The following is a 23,089-nucleotide window of genomic DNA, read 5'->3' on the forward strand; positions in this document are numbered from 1 at the left end:
TCTCCGCCCGAATCCCTGAGCACCGTGTCAGCAATGACGATGATCGGCCTCTTGAGAACGTGGGTCAGGGCAAAGACGTGGAACTCCTCCAGAGACTCGTACACAGGGTCGTCACTCTCACCACTACACACACAGACACACACAGTGAGACACACACAGTGAGACACACACAGTGAGACACACACAGTGAGACAGAGACTCGTACACAGGGTCGTCACTCTCACCACTACACACACACAGACACAGAGACACACAGTGTGTGCCTCTTGAGGACGTGGGTCAGGGCAAAGACGTGGAACTCCTCCAGAGACTCGTACACAGGGTCGTCACTCTCACCACTACACACACAGAGTCACAGAGACACACACAGTGAGACACACACAGTGAGACAGAGACTCGTACACAGGGTCGTCACTCTCACCACTACACACACAGAGACACACACAGTGAGACAGAGACACACACAGTGAGACACACACAGTGAGACAGAGACACACACAGTGAGACAGAGACACACACAGTGAGACACACACAGTGAGACAGAGACTCGTACACAGAGTCGTCACTCTCACCACTACACACACAGAGACAGAGACACACACAGTGAGACACACACAGTGAGACACACACAGTGAGACAGAGACACACACAGTGAGACACACACAGTGAGACAGAGACACACACAGTGAGACACACACAGTGAGACAGAGACTCGTACACAGGGTCGTCACTCTCACCACTACACACACAGAGACACAGAGACACAGAGACACACACAGTGAGACAGAGACACACACAGTGAGACAGAGACTCGTACACAGGGTCGTCACTCTCACCACTACACACACAGAGACACACAGTGAGACAGAGACACACACAGTGAGACACACACAGTGAGACAGAGACTCGTACACAGGGTCGTCACTCTCACCACTACACACGCAGAGACACAGAGACACACACAGTGAGACACACACAGTGAGACAGAGACACACACAGAGAGACACACACGGAGAGACACAGAGAGACAGAGAGACACACAGTGAGACAGAGACACACACAGTGAGACAGAGACACACACAGTGAGACAGAGACACACACAGTGAGACACAGAGACTCGTACACAGGGTCGTCACTCTCACCACTACACACGCAGAGACACACACAGTGAGACACAGAGTGAGACACACAGTGAGACACACACAGTGAGACAGAGACACACACAGTGAGACACACACAGTGAGACACACACAGTGAGACAGAGACTCGTACACAGGGTCGTCACTCTCACCACTACACACACAGAGACACAGAGAGGCACACAGAGACACACACAGTGAGACAGAGACACACGCAGAGACACAGAGACACACAGTGAGACACACAGTGAGACAGAGACACACACAGTGAGACAGAGACACAAACAGAGACACACACAGTGAGACACACAGTGAGACAGAGACACACACAGTGAGACAGAGACTCGTACACAGGGTCGTCACTCTCACTACTACACACACAGAGACACAGAGACACACACAATGAGACAGAGACACACACAGTGAGACAGAGACTCGTACACAGGGTCGTCACTCTCACCACTACACACGCAGAGACACAGAGACACACACAGAGACACACAAAGAGAGACACAGAGACACACAGTGAGACACACACAGAGAGACACAGAGACACACACAGTGAGACACACACAGAGACACACACAGTGAGACACACACAGTGAGGCACAGAGACACACACAGTGAGACACACACAGAGACACACACAGTGAGACACACACAGTGAGACAGAGACAGTGAGACAGAGACACACACAGTGAGACACACAGAGTGAGACACACACAGAGACACACACAGTGAGACACACACAGTGAGACACACACAGAGACACACACAGTGAGACACACAGTGAGACACACAGTGAGACAGAGACAGTGAGACACACACAGTGAGACAGAGACACACACAGTGAGACACACAGTGAGACACACACAGTGAGACAGAGACACACACAGTGAGACACACACAGTGAGACACACACAGAGAGACACACACGGAGAGACACACACAGTGAGACACACACAGAGAGACACACACAGTGAGACACACACACTGAGACACACACAGTGAGACACACACAGTGAGACACAGAGACACACACAGTGAGCCACACACATTGAGACACAGAGACACACACAGTGAGACACACACAGTGAGGCACAGAGACACAGAGACACACACAGTGAGACACACACACAGTGAGACACACACAGAGACACACAAACAGAGAGACACACACAGTGAGACACACACAGAGAGACACACACAGTGAGACACACAGACACACACAGTGAGACACACACAGTGAGACACACACAGTGAGACACACAGAGTGAGACACACACAGTGAGACACACAGTGAGACACACACAGTGAGACACACACAGTGAGACACACAGACAGACACAGTGAGACACACACAGAGAGAGACACAGATACACACACAGAGAGACACACACAGTGAGACACACAGAGTGAGACACACACAGTGAGATACACACAGTGAGACACAGAGACACAGACAGAGAGACACACAGAGACACACACAGTGAGACACACACAGTGAGACACACACAGAGTGAGACACACACAGTGAGATACACACAGTGAGACACAGAGACACAGACAGAGAGACACACAGAGACACACACAGTGAGACACACACAGTGAGACACACACAGAGTGAGACACACAGACACACACAGTGAGACACACAGAGACACACAGAGTGAGACACACAGAGTGAGACACACACAGTGAGACACACACAGTGAGACACACAGTGACACACACAGTGAGACACAGAGTGAGACACACACAGTGAGACACACACAGTGAGACACACAGTGACACACACAGTGAGACACACACAGTGAAACACAAAGACACACAGAGTGAGACACACACAGTGAGACACACACAGTGAGACACACACTGACACACACAGTGAGACACACACAGTGAGACACAGAGACACAGAGACACACACAGTGAGACACACACACAGTGAGACACACACAGAGACACACAAACAGAGAGACACACACAGTGAGACACACACAGAGAGACACACACAGTGAGACACACAGACACACACAGTGAGACACACACAGTGAGACACACAGACACACACAATGAGACACACAGAGTGAGACACACAGAGTGAGACACACAGTGAGACACACACAGTGAGACACACACAGTGAGACACACAGACAGACACAGTGAGACACACACAGAGAGAGACACAGATACACACACAGAGAGACACACACAGTGAGACACACAGAGTGAGACACACACAGTGAGATACACACAGTGAGACACAGAGACACAGACAGAGAGACACACAGAGACACACACAGTGAGACACACACAGTGAGACACACACAGAGTGAGACACACACAGTGAGATACACACAGTGAGACACAGAGACACAGACAGAGAGACACACAGAGACACACACAGTGAGACACACACAGTGAGACACACACAGAGTGAGACACACAGACACACACAGTGAGACACACAGAGACACACAGAGTGAGACACACAGAGTGAGACACACACAGTGAGACACACACAGTGAGACACACAGTGACACACACAGTGAGACACAGAGTGAGACACACACAGTGAGACACACACAGTGAGACACACAGTGACACACACAGTGAGACACACACAGTGAAACACAAAGACACACAGAGTGAGACACACACAGTGAGACACACACAGTGAGACACACACTGACACACACAGTGAGACACACACAGTGAGACACACAGTGACACACACAGTGAGACACAGAGTGAGACACACACAGTGAGACACACACAGTGAGACACACAGTGACACACACTGAGACACACACAGTGAAACACACACAGTGAGACATAAAGACACACACAGTGAGACACAGAGACACACACAGTGAGACACACACAGTGAGACACACACAGTGAGACACACACAGTGAGACACACAGACACACACAATGAGACACACACAGTGAGACACACACAGTGAGGCACACACAGTGAGACACACACAGTGAGACACACACAGTGAGACACACAGTGAGACAGAGTGAGACACACAGACACACACAGTGAGACACACACAGTGAGACACACACAGTGAGACACACACAGTGAGACACACAGACAGACACAGTGAGACACACAGAGACACACACTGTGAGAAACACAGTGAGACACACACAGTGAGACACACACAGAGAGACACACACAGAGAGACACACACAGAGTGAGACACACAGACACACACAGTGAGACACACAGAGTGACACACACAGAGTGAGACACACACAGTGAGACACACACAGAGTGAGACACACAGACACACACAGTGAGACACACAGAGTGACACACACAGAGTGACACACACAGAGAGACACACACATAGTGAGACACACAGACACACACAGAGAGACACACAGAGACACACACTGTGAGAAACACAGTGAGACACAGACAGAGAGACACACAGAGACACACACAGTGAGACACACACAGTGAGACACACACAGTGAGACACACACAGAGTGAGACACACAGACACACACAGTGAGACACACAAAGACACACAGAGTGAGACACACAGAGTGAGACACACACAGAGAGACACACACACAGTGAGACACAGAGACACACACAGTGAGACACACACAGTGAGACACAGAGACACACACAGTGAGACACACAGAGACACACAGAGTGACACACACAGAGTGACACACACAGAGTGAGACACACAGAGTGAGACACACACAGAGAGACACACACACAGTGAGACACACAGACACACAGAGTGAGACACACACAGTGAGACACACAGAGAGACACACACACAGTGAGACACACAGTGAGACACACACAGAGTGAGACACACAGACACACACAGTGAGACACACAGAGACACACAGAGTGACACACACAGAGTGACACACACAGAGTGAGACACACAGAGTGAGACACACAGAGTGAGACACACAGAGAGAGACACACACACACAGTGAGACACACAGACACACAGCGTGAGACACACAGAGTGACACACACAGAGTGAGACACACACAGTGAGACACACAGAGTGAGACACACAGAGTGAGACACACACAGTGAGACACACAGAGTGAGACACATACAGTGAGACACACACAGTGAGACACAGAGGGAGACACACACAGTGAGACACAGAGACACACACAGTGAGACACACACAGTGAGACACACACAGTGAGACACACAGTGAGACAGAGTGAGACACACAGACACACACAGTGAGACACACACAGTGAGACACACACAGTGAGACACACACAGTGAGACAACACAGTGAGACACACAGACACACACAGTGAGACACACACAGTGAGACACAGTGAGACACACACAGTGAGACACAAACAGAGACACAGTGAGACACACACAGTGAGACACACACAGACACACACAGAGAGACACACAGAGACACACACTGTGAGAAACACAGTGAGACACAGACAGAGAGACACACAGAGACACACACAGTGAGACACACACAGAGTGAGACACACAGACACACACAGTGAGACACACAGAGACACAGAGTGAGACACACAGAGTAAGACACACACAGAGAGACACACACACAGTGAGACACAGAGACACACACAGTGAGACACACACAGAGTGAGACACACACAGTGAGACACAGAGACACACACAGTGAGACACACAGAGACACACAGAGTGACACACACAGAGTGAGACACACAGAGTGAGACACACACAGAGAGACACACACACAGTGAGACACACAGAGTGACACACACAGAGTGAGACACACACAGTGAGACACACACAGTGAGACACACAGAGTGAGACACACACAGTGAGACACACAGAGTGAGACACATACAGTGAGACACACACAGTGAGACACAGAGGGAGACACACACAGTGAGACACAGAGACACACACAGTGAGACACACACAGAGAGACACACACAGTGAGAGACACAGTGAGACAGAGTGAGACACACAGACACACACAGTGAGACACACACAGTGAGACACACACAGTGAGACACACAGTGAGACACACACAGTGAGACACACAGTGAGAGACACAGTGAGACAGAGGGAGACACACAGACACACACAGTGAGACACACACAGTGAGACACACACAGTGAGACACACAGACACACACAGTGAGACACACACAGTGAGACACACACAGTGAGACACACACAGTGAGAGACACAGTGAGACAGAGTGAGACACACAGACACACACAGTGAGACACACAGAGTGAGACACACACAGTGAGACACACACAGTGAGACACACAGTGACACACACAGTGAGACACACACAGTGAGACACACACAGTGAGACACAGAGACACACACAGTGAGACACACACAGAGAGACACACAGAGTGAGACACACACAGTGAGACACAGAGACACACAGACACACACAGTGAGACACACACGGTGAGACACACAGACACACAGAGTGACACACACAGAGTGAGACACACACAGTGAGACACAGAGACACACACAGTGAGACACACACAGCGAGACACACAGAGTGAGACACACACAGTGAGACACAGAGACACACACAGTGAGACACACACAGTGAGACACACAGTGAGACACAGAGGGAGACAACACAGTGAGACACACAGACACACACAGTGAGACACAGTGAGACACACACAGTGAGACACAGTGAGACACAGTGAGACACACACAGTGAGACACACACAGACACACACAGTGAGACACACACAGTGAGACACACACAGTGAGACAACACAGTGAGACACACAGACACACACAGTGAGACACACACAGTGAGACACACACAGTGAGACACAGTGAGACACACACAGTGAGACACAAACAGAGACACAGTGAGACACACACAGTGAGACACACACAGACACACACAGAGAGACACACAGAGACACACACTGTGAGAAACACAGTGAGACACAGACAGAGAGACACACAGAGACACACACTGTGAGACACACACAGTGAGACACACACAGAGTGAGACACACAGACACACACAGTGAGACACACAGAGACACAGAGTGAGACACACAGAGTGAGACACACACAGAGAGACACACACACAGTGAGACACAGAGACACACACAGTGAGACACACACAGAGTGAGACACACAGTGAGACACAGAGACACACACAGTGAGACACACAGAGACACACAGAGTGACACACACAGAGTGACACACACAGAGTGAGACACACAGAGTGAGACACACACAGAGAGACACACACACAGTGAGACACACAGAGTGACACACACAGAGTGAGACACACACAGTGAGACACACAGAGTGAGACACACACAGTGAGACACAGAGGGAGACACACACAGTGAGACACAGAGACACACACAGTGAGACACACACAGAGAGACACACACAGTGAGAGACACAGTGAGACAGAGTGAGACACACAGACACACACAGTGAGACACACACAGTGAGACACACACAGTGAGACACACACAGTGAGAGACACAGTGAGACAGAGGGAGACACACAGACACACACAGTGAGACACACACAGTGAGACACACACAGTGAGACACACACAGTGAGACACACACAGTGAGACACACACAGTGAGACACACAGACACACACAGTGAGACACACACAGTGAGACACACACAGTGAGACACACACAGTGAGAGACACAGTGAGACAGAGTGAGACACACAGACACACACAGTGAGACACACAGAGTGAGACACACACAGTGAGACACACACAGTGACACACACAGTGAGACACACACAGTGAGACACACACAGTGAGACACAGAGGGAGACACACACAGTGAGACACAGAGACACACACAGTGAGACACACACAGAGAGACACACAGAGTGAGACACACACAGTGAGACACAGAGACATACAGACACACACAGTGAGACACACACGGTGAGACACACAGACACACAGAGTGACACACACAGAGTGAGACACACACAGTGAGACACAGAGACACACACAGTGAGACACACACAGCGAGACACACAGAGTGAGACACACACAGTGAGACACAGAGACACACACAGTGAGACACACACAGTGAGACACACACAGTGAGACACACAGTGAGACAGAGTGAGACACACAGATACAGACAGTGAGACACACACAGTGAGACACAGAGGGAGACAACACAGTGAGACACACAGACACACACAGTGAGACACAGTGAGACACACACAGTGAGACACAGTGAGACACAGTGAGACACACACAGTGAGACACACACAGAGACACAGTGAGACACACACAGTGAGACACACACAGTGAGACACACACAGTGAGACAACACAGTGAGACACACAGACACACACAGTGAGACACACACAGTGAGACACAGTGAGACACAGTGAGACACACACAGTGAGACACAAACAGAGACACAGTGAGACACACACAGTGAGACACACACAGACACACACAGAGAGACACACAGAGACACACACTGTGAGAAACACAGTGAGACACAGACAGAGAGACACACAGAGACACACACAGTGAGACACACACAGAGTGAGACACACAGACACACACAGTGAGACACACAGAGACACAGAGTGAGACACACAGAGTGAGACACACACAGAGAGACACACACACAGTGAGACACAGAGACACACACAGTGAGACACACACAGAGTGAGACACACACAGTGAGACACAGAGACACACACAGTGAGACACACAGAGACACACAGAGTGACACACACAAAGTGACACACACAGAGTGAGACACACAGAGTGAGACACACACAGAGAGACACACACACAGTGAGACACACAGAGTGACACACACAGAGTGAGACACACACAGTGAGACACACAGAGTGAGACACACACAGTGAGACACACAGAGTGAGACACATACAGTGAGACACACACAGTGAGACACAGAGGGAGACACACACAGTGAGACACAGAGACACACACAGTGAGACACACACAGAGAGACACACACAGTGAGAGACACAGTGAGACAGAGTGAGACACACAGACACACACAGTGAGACACACACAGTGAGACACACACAGTGAGACACACACAGTGAGAGACACAGTGAGACAGAGGGAGACACACAGACACACACAGTGAGACACACACAGTGAGACACACACAGTGAGACACACACAGTGAGACACACAGTGACACACACAGTGAGACACACACAGTGAGACACACACAGTGAGACACACACAGTGAGACACAGAGGGAGACACACACAGTGAGACACAGAGACACACACAGTGAGACACACACAGAGAGACACACAGAGTGAGACACACACAGTGAGACACAGAGACACACAGACACACACAGTGAGACACACACGGTGAGACACACAGACACACAGAGTGACACACACAGAGTGAGACACACACAGTGAGACACAGAGACACACACAGTGAGACACACACAGCGAGACACACAGAGTGAGACACACACAGTGAGACACAGAGACACACACAGTGAGACACACACAGTGAGACACACACAGTGAGACACACAGTGAGACAGAGTGAGACACACAGATACAGACAGTGAGACACACACAGTGAGACACAGAGGGAGACAACACAGTGAGACACACAGACACACACAGTGAGACACAGTGAGACACACACAGTGAGACACAGTGAGACACAGTGAGACACACACAGTGAGACACACACAGAGACACAGTGAGACACACACAGTGAGACACACACAGTGAGACACACACAGTGAGACAACACAGTGAGACACACAGACACACACAGTGAGACACAGTGAGACACAGTGAGACACACACAGTGAGACACAAACAGAGACACAGTGAGACACACACAGTGAGACACACACAGACACACACAGAGAGACACACAGAGACACACACTGTGAGAAACACAGTGAGACACAGAAAGAGAGACACACAGAGACACACACAGTAAGACACACACAGTGAGACACACACAGAGTGAGACACACAGACACACACAGTGAGACACACAGAGACACAGAGTGAGACACACAGAGTGAGACACACACAGAGAGACACACACACAGTGAGACACAGAGACACACACAGTGAGACACACACACAGAGTGAGACACACACAGTGAGACACAGAGACACACACAGTGAGACACACAGAGACACACAGAGAGACACACACAGTGAGACACACAGAGTGACACACACAGAGTGAGACACACACAGTGAGACACACAGAGTGAGACACACACAGTGAGACACAGAGGGAGACACACACAGTGAGACACAGAGACACACACAGTGAGACACACACAGAGAGACACACACAGTGAGAGACACAGTGAGACAGAGTGAGACACACAGACACACACAGTGAGACACACACAGTGAGACACACACAGTGAGAGACACAGTGAGACACAGGGAGACACACAGACACACACAGTGAGACACACACAGTGAGACACACACAGTGAGACACACACAGTGAGACACACACAGTGAGACACACACAGTGAGACACACAGACACACACAGTGAGACACACACAGTGAGACACACACAGTGAGACACACACAGTGAGAGACACAGTGAGACAGAGTGAGACACACAGACACACACAGTGAGACACACAGAGTGAGACACACACAGTGAGACACACACAGTGACACACACAGTGAGACACACACAGTGAGACACACACAGTGAGACACAGAGGGAGACACACACAGTGAGACACAGAGAAACACACAGTGAGACACACACAGAGAGACACACAGAGTGAGACACACACAGTGAGACACAGAGACATACAGACACACACAGTGAGACACACACGGTGAGACACACAGACACACAGAGTGACACACACAGAGTGAGACACACACAGTGAGACACAGAGACACACACAGTGAGACACACACAGCGAGACACACAGAGTGAGACACACACAGTGAGACACAGAGACACACACAGTGAGACACACACAGTGAGACACACACAGTGAGACACACAGTGAGACAGAGTGAGACACACAGATACAGACAGTGAGACACACACAGTGAGACACAGAGGGAGACAACACAGTGAGACACACAGACACACACAGTGAGACACAGTGAGACACACACAGTGAGACACAGTGAGACACAGTGAGACACACACAGTGAGACACACACAGAGACACAGTGAGACACACACAGTGAGACACACACAGTGAGACACACACAGTGAGACAACACAGTGAGACACACAGACACACACAGTGAGACACACACAGTGAGACACAGTGAGACACAGTGAGACACACACAGTGAGACACAAACAGAGACACAGTGAGACACACACAGTGAGACACACACAGACACACACAGAGAGACACACAGAGACACACACTGTGAGAAACACAGTGAGACACAGACAGAGAGACACACAGAGACACACACAGTGAGACACACACAGAGTGAGACACACAGACACACACAGTGAGACACACAGAGACACAGAGTGAGACACACAGAGTGAGACACACACAGAGAGACACACACACAGTGAGACACAGAGACACACACAGTGAGACACACACAGAGTGAGACACACACAGTGAGACACAGAGACACACACAGTGAGACACACAGAGACACACAGAGTGACACACACAGAGTGACACACACAGAGTGAGACACACAGAGTGAGACACACACAGAGAGACACACACACAGTGAGACACACAGAGTGACACACACAGAGTGAGACACACACAGTGAGACACACAGAGTGAGACACACACAGTGAGACACACAGAGTGAGACACATACAGTGAGACACACACAGTGAGACACAGAGGGAGACACACACAGTGAGACACAGAGACACACACAGTGAGACACACACAGAGAGACACACACAGTGAGAGACACAGTGAGACAGAGTGAGACACACAGACACACACAGTGAGACACACACAGTGAGACACACACAGTGAGACACACACAGTGAGAGACACAGTGAGACAGAGGGAGACAAACAGACACACACAGTGAGACACACACAGTGAGACACACACAGTGAGACACACACAGTGAGACACACAGTGACACACACAGTGAGACACACACAGTGAGACACACACAGTGAGACACACACAGTGAGACACAGAGGGAGACACACACAGAGACACAGTGAGACACACAGAGTGAGACACACAGAGACACAGAGACACAGAGTGAGACACACAGTGAGACACACACAGTGAGACACACACAGAGACACAGTGAGACACACAGAGTGAGACAGAGACACACAGTGAGACACACACAGTGAGACACACAGAGTGAGACACACACAGTGAGACACACACAGTGAGAGACACAGTGAGACAGAGGGAGACACACAGACACACACAGTGAGACACACACAGTGAGACACACACAGTGAGACACACACAGTGAGACACACAGTGACACACACAGTGAGACACACACAGTGAGACACACACAGTGAGACACACACAGTGAGACACAGAGGGAGACACACACAGTGAGACACAGAGACACACACAGTGAGACACACACAGAGAGACACACAGAGTGAGACACACACAGTGAGACACAGAGACATACAGACACACACAGTGAGACACACACGGTGAGACACACAGACACACAGAGTGACACACACAGAGTGAGACACACACAGTGAGACACAGAGACACACACAGTGAGACACACACAGCGAGACACACAGAGTGAGACACACACAGTGAGACACAGAGACACACACAGTGAGACACACACAGTGAGATACACACAGTGAGACACACAGTGAGACAGAGTGAGACACACAGATACAGACAGTGAGACACACACAGTGAGACACAGAGGGAGACAACACAGTGAGACACACAGACACACACAGTGAGACACAGTGAGACACACACAGTGAGACACAGTGAGACACAGTGAGACACACACAGTGAGACACACACAGAGACACAGTGAGACACACACAGTGAGACACACACAGTGAGACACACACAGTGAGACAACACAGTGAGACACACAGACACACACAGTGAGACACACACAGTGAGACACAGTGAGACACAGTGAGACACACACAGTGAGACACAAACAGAGACACAGTGAGACACACACAGTGAGACACACACAGACACACACAGAGAGACACACAGAGACACACACTGTGAGAAACACAGTGAGACACAGACAGAGAGACACACAGAGACACACACAGTGAGACACACACAGAGTGAGACACACAGACACACACAGTGAGACACACAGAGACACAGAGTGAGACACACAGAGTGAGACACACACAGAGAGACACACACACAGTGAGACACAGAGACACACACAGTGAGACACACACAGAGTGAGACACACACAGTGAGACACAGAGACACACACAGTGAGACACACAGAGACACACAGAGTGACACACACAGAGTGACACACACAGAGTGAGACACACAGAGTGAGACACACACAGAGAGACACACACACAGTGAGACACACAGAGTGACACACACAGAGTGAGACACACACAGTGAGACACACAGAGTGAGACACACACAGTGAGACACACAGAGTGAGACACATACAGTGAGACACACACAGTGAGACACAGAGGGAGACACACACAGTGAGACACAGAGACACACACAGTGAGACACACACAGAGAGACACACACAGTGAGAGACACAGTGAGACAGAGTGAGACACACAGACACACACAGTGAGACACACACAGTGAGACACACACAGTGAGACACACACAGTGAGAGACACAGTGAGACAGAGGGAGACACACAGACACACACAGTGAGACACACACAGTGAGACACACAGTGAGACACACACAGTGAGACACACAGTGACACACACAGTGAGACACACACAGTGAGACACACACAGTGAGACACAGAGGGAGACACACACAGTGAGACACAGAGACACACACAGTGAGACACACACAGAGAGACACACAGAGTGAGACACACACAGTGAGACACAGAGACACACAGACACACACAGTGAGACACACACGGTGAGACACACAGACACACAGAGTGACACACACAGAGTGAGACACACACAGTGAGACACAGAGACACACACAGTGAGACACACACAGCGAGACACACAGAGTGAGACACACACAGTGAGACACAGAGACACACACAGTGAGACACACACAGTGAGACACACACAGTGAGACACACAGTGAGACAGAGTGAGACACACAGATACAGACAGTGAGACACACACAGTGAGACACAGAGGGAGACAACACAGTGAGACACACAGACACACACAGTGAGACACAGTGAGACACACACAGTGAGACACAGTGAGACACAGTGAGACACACACAGTGAGACACACACAGAGACACAGTGAGACACACACAGTGAGACACACACAGTGAGACACACACAGTGAGACAACACAGTGAGACACACAGACACACACAGTGAGACACAGTGAGACACAGTGAGACACACACAGTGAGACACAAACAGAGACACAGTGAGACACACACAGTGAGACACACACAGACACACACAGAGAGACACACAGAGACACACACTGTGAGAAACACAGTGAGACACAGAAAGAGAGACACACAGAGACACACACAGTAAGACACACACAGTGAGACACACACAGAGTGAGACACACAGACACACACAGTGAGACACACAGAGACACAGAGTGAGACACACAGAGTGAGACACACACAGAGAGACACACACACAGTGAGACACAGAGACACACACAGTGAGACACACACACAGAGTGAGACACACACAGTGAGACACAGAGACACACACAGTGAGACACACAGAGACACACAGAGTGACACACACAGAGTGACACACACAGAGTGAGACACACAGAGTGAGACACACACAGAGAGACACACACACAGTGAGACACACAGAGTGACACACACAGAGTGAGACACACACAGTGAGACACACAGAGTGAGACACACACAGTGAGACACACAGAGTGAGACACATACAGTGAGACACACACAGTGAGACACAGAGGGAGACACACACAGTGAGACACAGAGACACACACAGTGAGACACACACAGTGAGAGACACAGTGAGACAGAGTGAGACACACAGACACACACAGTGAGACACACACAGTGAGACACACACAGTGAGACACACACAGTGAGAGACACAGTGAGACAGAGGGAGACACACAGACACACACAGTGAGACACACACAGTGAGACACACACAGTGAGACACACACAGTGAGACACACACAGTGAGACACACAGACACACACAGTGAGACACACACAGTGAGACACACACAGTGAGACACACACAGTGAGAGACACAGTGAGACAGAGTGAGACACACAGACACACACAGTGAGACACACAGAGTGAGACACACACAGTGAGACACACACAGTGAGACACACACAGTGAGACACAGAGGGAGACACACACAGTGAGACACAGAGACACACACAGTGAGACACACACAGAGAGACACACAGAGTGAGACACACACAGTGAGACACAGAGACACACACAGTGAGACACACACAGTGAGACACACACAGTGAGACACACAGTGAGACAGAGTGAGACACACAGATACAGACAGTGAGACACACACAGTGAGACACAGAGGGAGACAACACAGTGAGACACACAGACACACACAGTGAGACACAGTGAGACACACACAGTGAGACACACACAGAGACACAGTGAGACACACACAGTGAGACAGAGACACACACAGAGACACAGAGACACACAGTGAGACGGAGTGAGACACACACAGGCACACAGAGACACACAGAGACACAGTGAGACACACACAGAGTGAGACACACACATTGAGACACACACAGTGAGACACACACACAGTGAGACACACACAGTGAGACACACACAGCGAGACACAGAGTGAGACACAGATAGCGACAGAGTGAGACACACACAGTGAGACACAGAGACACAGTGAGACACACAGTGAGACACACAGAGTGAGACACACAGTGAGACAGAGTGAGACACAGAGACAGAGTGAGACACACACAGTGAGACAGAGACACACAGAGACACAGTGAGACACAGAGTGAGACAGAGACACAGTGAGACAGAGTGAGACACACAGTGAGACACACTGAGACAGAGTGAGACAGAGTGAGACACACAGAGACAGAGTGAGACACACAGTGAGACACACACAGTGAGACACACACAGACACACACACACACCACACAGTGAGACACACACAGACACACACAGACACACCGAGACACAGTGAGACACACACAGTGAGACACAGTGAGACACACACAGACACACAAAGACACAGAGACAGAGTGAGACACACACAGTGAGACACACACAGTGAGACACACAGACAGAGTGAGATACACAGTGAGACACACACAGTGAGACACACACAGTGAGACACACAGAGTGATACAGAGACACAGAGACAGAGTGAGACACACAGAGACACAGTGAGACACACAGTGAGACACACAGTGAGACACACACAGAGTGAGACACAGTGAGACACAGAGTGAGACACACACAGTGAGACACAGAGTGAGACACAGTGAGACACAGAGTGAGACACACACAATGAGACAGAGACACAGAGACAGAGTGAGACACACACAGTGAGACACACAGTGAGACACACACAGGGTGAGACACACACAGTGAGACACACACAGTGAGATACACACAGAGACACAGTGAGACACACAGAGTGAGACACACAGAGACACAGAGACACAGAGTGAGACACACAGTGAGACACACACAGTGAGACACACACAGAGACACAGTGAGACACACAGAGTGAGACAGAGACACACAGTGAGACATACACAGTGAGACACACAGAGTGAGACAGAGACACAGAGACAGAGTGAGACACACAGTGAGACACACACAGAGACACACACAGACACACAGTAAGACACTCACCGTGAGACAGAGACACAAACAGAGTGAGACACACACAGTGAGACACACACAGTGAGACACACACAGTGAGACACACACAGTGAGACACACACAGTGACACACAGAGACACACAGAGACACACAGTGAGACACAGAGACACAGTGAGACACACAGTGAGACACAGAGACACAGTGAGACACACAGAGACACACAGAGACACACAGTGAGACACAGAGACACAGTGAGACACACAGAGACACAGAGAGACACACAGAGAAACACAGAGACACACAGTGAGACACACAGTGAGACACACAGAGTGAGACACAGACACACAGAGTGAGACACAGAGACACAGAGACACACAGAGTGAGACACACACAGTGAGACACAGAGTGAGACACACACAGTGAGACACACAGAGTGAGACACACACAGTGAGACACAGAGTGAGACACACACAGTGAGACACACAGTGAGACACACAGAGACACACAGTGAGACACACACAGTGAGACACAGTGAGACACACACAGAGACACACAGTGAGACACACAGTGAGACACACAGAGTGAGACACAGACACACAGAGTGAGACACAGAGACACAGAGACACACAGAGTGAGACACACACAGTGAGACACAGAGTGAGACACACACAGTGAGACACACAGTGAGACACACACAGTGAGACAGAGACACACACAGTGAGACACACAGTGAGACACACACAGTGAGACACACACAGTGAGACACACACATTGAGACACACACAGTGAGACACACAGAGTGAGACACACAGAGACACAGTGAGACCCAGAGTGAGACACACACAGACACACAGTGAGACACAGACACACAGAGACACAGTGAGACACACACAGTGAGACAGAGACACAGTGAGACACAGAGTGAGACACAGTGAGACACAGTGAGACACACAGAGTGAGACAGAGACACAGTGAGACACAGAATGAGACACACACAGTGAGACAGAGACACAGTGAGACACACACAGTGAGACAGAGACACACACAGTGAGACAGAGACACACACAGTGAGACAGAGACACACAGTGAGACACACACAGTGAGACACACAGTGAGACACAGTGAGACACACAGTGAGACACAGTGAGACACACACAGTGAGACACAGTGAGACACACAGTGAGACACAGAGTGAGACAGAGACACAGTGAGACACACACAGTGAGACACACAGAGACACACAGTGAGACACAGAGACACAGTGAGACACACAGAGACACAGAGAGACACACAGAGAAACACAGAGACACACAGAGACACACAGACACACAGAGACACAGTGAGACACAGTGAGACACAGACACACACAGTGAGACAGAGACACAGTGAGACACACAGTGAGACACACACAGTGAGACACACAGAGTGAGACACACACAGTGAGACAGAGACACACACAGTGAGACAGAGACACACAGTGAGACACACAGTGAGACACAGAGACACGCAGTGAGACACACAGTGAGACACACAGAGTGAGACACAAACAGTGAGACAGAGACACACAGAGTGAGCCAGAGACACACAGTGAGACAGAGACACACAGTGAGACACAGAGTGAGACACACAGAGACACACAGTGAGACACAGAGTGAGACACACACAGTGAGACAGAGACACAGAGACAGAGTGAGACACACAGTGAGACACACAGTGAGACACACACAGTGAGACAGAGACACACAGACAGAGTGAGACACACACAGTGAGACACACAGTGAGACACAGAGTGAGACACACAGAGACACAGAGACACAGAGTGAGACACACACAGTGATACAGAGACACACACAGAGTGAGACACACAGTGAGACACACAGTGAGACACACACACAGTGAGACAGAGACACACATAGTGAGACACAGAGACACACAGAGACAGAGTGAGACACACACACACACAGTGAGACACAGTGAGACACACAGACACAGAGTGAGACACGCACCGTGAGACACACACAGTGAGACACACACAGTGAGACACACACAGTGAGACACAGAGACACACAGAGACAGAGTGAGACACACACACACACACAGTGAGACACAGTGAGACACACAGACACAGAGTGAGACACGCACCGTGAGACACACACAGTGAGACACACACAGTGAGACACACAGAGACACACACAGTGAGACACAGAGTGAGACACGCACCGTGAGACACACAGAGTGAGACACAGAGACACACAGAGTGAGACACACAGTGAGACACAGTGAGACACAGTGAGACACACACAGTGAGACACAGAGTGAGACACACAGTGAGACAGAGACACACAGTGAGACACAGTGAGACACAGTGAAACACACAGTGAGACACACACAGTGAGACACACAGAGTGAGACACACAGAGTGAGACAGAGACACACACAGTGAGACACACAGAGTGAGACACACACAGTGAGACAGAGACACACAGTGAGATACACACAGTGAGACACGCACAGTGAGACAGAGACACAGAGACAGAGTGAGACACACACAGTGAGACAGAGACAGAGTGAGACACAGAGTGAGACACACAGTGAGACACACAGAGACACACACAGTGAGACACACAGACACAGAGTGAGACACACAGAGTGAGACACACAGAGACACACAGACACACACAGTGAGACACACAGAGTGAGACACACACAGTGAGACACAGAGACACAGAGACACACAGAGTGAGACACAGACACACACAGTGAGACAGAGACACACACAGTGAGACACAGACACACACCGTGAGACACACACAGTGAGACACACAGACACAGAGTGAGACACACAGAGTGAGACACACAGAGTGAGACACACAGAGTGAGACACAGTGAGACACAGTGAGACACACACAGTGAGACACACAGAGTGAGACACACAGACACACAGTGAGACACACAGAGTGAGACACACAGTGAGACACACACCGTGAGACACACAGAGTGAGACACAGTGAGACACACCGTGAGACACACAGAGTGAGACACACAGACACAGAGTGAGACACACAGAGTGAGACACACAGAGTGAGACACACAGAGTGAGACACACACAGTGAGACACACACAGTGAGACACACAGTGAGACACACACAGAGTGAGACACACAGACACAGTGAGACACAATGAGACACACAGACACAGAGTGAGACACGCACCGTGAGACACACACAGTGAGACACACACAGTGAGACACACACAGAGTGAGACACACAGACACAGAGTGAGACACACAGTGAGACACACAGAGACACACAGTGAGACACACACAGTGAGACACAGTGAGACACACACAGAGACACACAGTGAGACACACAGTGAGACACACAGAGTGAGACACAGACACACAGAGTGAGACACAGAGACACAGAGACACACAGAGTGAGACACACACAGTGAGACACAGAGTGAGACACACACAGTGAGACACACAGAGTGAGACACACACAGTGAGACACAGAGTGAGACACACACAGTGAGACACACAGTGAGACACACACAGTGAGACACACACAGTGAGACACAGTGAGACACACACAGAGACACACAGTGAGACACACAGTGAGACACACAGAGTGAGACACAGACACACAGAGTGAGACACAGAGACACAGAGACACACAGAGTGAGACACACACAGTGAGACACAGAGTGAGACACACACAGTGAGACACACACAGTGAGACACACAGTGAGACACACACAGTGAGACAGAGACACACACAGTGAGACACACAGTGAGACATACACAGTGAGACACACACATTGAGACACACACAGTGAGACACACAGAGTGAGACACACAGAGACACAGTGAGACCCAGAGTGAGACACACACAGACACACAGTGAGACACAGACACACAGAGACACAGTGAGACACAGAGTGAGACACAGTGAGACACAGTGAGACACACAGAGTGAGACAGAGACACAGTGAGACACAGAGTGAGACACACACAGTGAGACAGAGACACAGTGAGACACACACAGTGAGACAGAGACACACACAGTGAGACAGAGACACACACAGTGAGACAGAGACACACAGTGAGACACACACAGTGAGACACACACAGTGAGATACACAGTGAGACACAGTGAGACACACACAGTGAGACACAGTGAGACACACACAGTGAGACACACAGTGAGACACAGTGAGACACACACAGTGAGACACACAGTGAGACACAGAGTGAGACAGAGACACAGTGAGACACACAGAGACACACAGTGAGACACAGTGAGACACAGTGAGACACACAGTGAGACACACACAGTGAGACACAGAGTGAGACACACAGTGAGACAGAGACACACAGTGAGACACAGAGACACACACAGTGAGACACACAGTGAGACACACACAGTGAGACACACACAGTGAGACACACAGAGTGAGACACACAGAGTGAGACACACACAGTGAGACACACACAGTGAGACACACAGTGAGACACACACAGTGAGACACACACAGTGACACACACAGTGAGACACACACAGTGAGACACACACAGTGAGACACACACACACACAGTGAGACACACACACAGACACAGAGTGAGACACACAGTGAGACAGAGACACACACAGTGAGACACACAGAGACACACACAGAGACACAGTGAGACACACAGTGAGACACACACCGTGAGACACACACAGTGAGACACACACAGTGAGACACACAGAGTGAGACACACAGAGTGAGACACACACAGTGAGACACACACAGTGAGACACACACAGTGAGACACACACACACACACAGTGAGACACACACACAGACACAGAGTGAGACACACAGTGAGACAGAGACACACACAGTGAGACACACAGAGACACACACAGAGACACAGTGAGACACACAGTGAGACACACACCGTGAGACACACACAGTGAGACACACACAGTGAGACACACAGAGTGAGACACACAGAGTGAGACACACACAGTGAGACACACACAGTGAGACACACACAGTGAGACACACACAGAGTGAGACAGAGACACACACAGTGAGACACACACAGTGAGACACACACAGTGAGACAGAGACACACACAGTGAGACACAGACACACACAGTGAGACACACACAGTGAGACACACAGAGTGAGACAGAAACACACAGAGTGAGACAGAGACACACACAGTGAGACACACACAGTGAGACACACACAGTGAGACAGAGACACACAGTGAGACACACAGACACAGAGTGAGACACAGAGTGAGACACAGAGTGAGACAGAAACACAGTGAGACACAGAGTGAGACACACACAGACACACAGTGAGACACAGACACACAGAGACACAGTGATACACACACAGTGAGACACACACAGTGAGACACACAGTGAGACACACACACAGAGTGACACACACACAGTGAGACACACACACAGTGAGACACACAGACAGAGTGAGACACACACAGTGAGACACACACAGTGAGACACACACAGTGAGACACACACAGTGAGACACACACAGTGAGACACACACAGTGAGACACACACAGTGAGACACACACAGTGAGACACACACAGTGAGACACACACAGTGAGACACACACAGAGTGAGACAGAGACACACACAGTGAGACACACACAGTGAGACACACACAGTGAGACAGAGACACACACAGTGAGACAGAGACACACACAGTAAGACACACACAGTGAGACAGAGACACACAGAGTGACACACACACAGTGAGACACACACAGTGAGACACACACAGAGACACACACAGTGAGACACACACAGTGAGACACACACAGTGAGACACAGTGAGACACACAGTGAGACACAGTGAGACACACACAGTGAGACACACACAGTGAGACACACACACACAGTGAGACAGAGA

The 23,089-nt window shown here is 50.0% G+C and overlaps 1 protein-coding gene across 1 annotated transcript in view; it reads right to left on the minus strand.

The window, feature by feature from the left end:
• Positions 1-23,089, minus strand: part of LOC116938354 (uncharacterized) — an 84,528-nt gene continuing 61,439 nt past the window's right edge. The window contains exon 11 of the mRNA XM_076064983.1: positions 1-338. Coding sequence (XP_075921098.1) covers positions 227-338 — 112 coding nt within the window. The 3' untranslated portion in view covers positions 1-226. The remainder of the gene's footprint in view (positions 339-23,089) is intronic.

The sequence above is a fragment of the Petromyzon marinus genome, unplaced genomic scaffold (genome assembly GCF_048934315.1).
Source record: "Petromyzon marinus isolate PM22_M1 ecotype Great Lakes invasive population unplaced genomic scaffold, UKy_Petmar_22M1.pri1.0 PM_Scaffold_96, whole genome shotgun sequence".
Classification (NCBI taxonomy): Eukaryota; Metazoa; Chordata; class Hyperoartia; order Petromyzontiformes; family Petromyzontidae; genus Petromyzon; species Petromyzon marinus.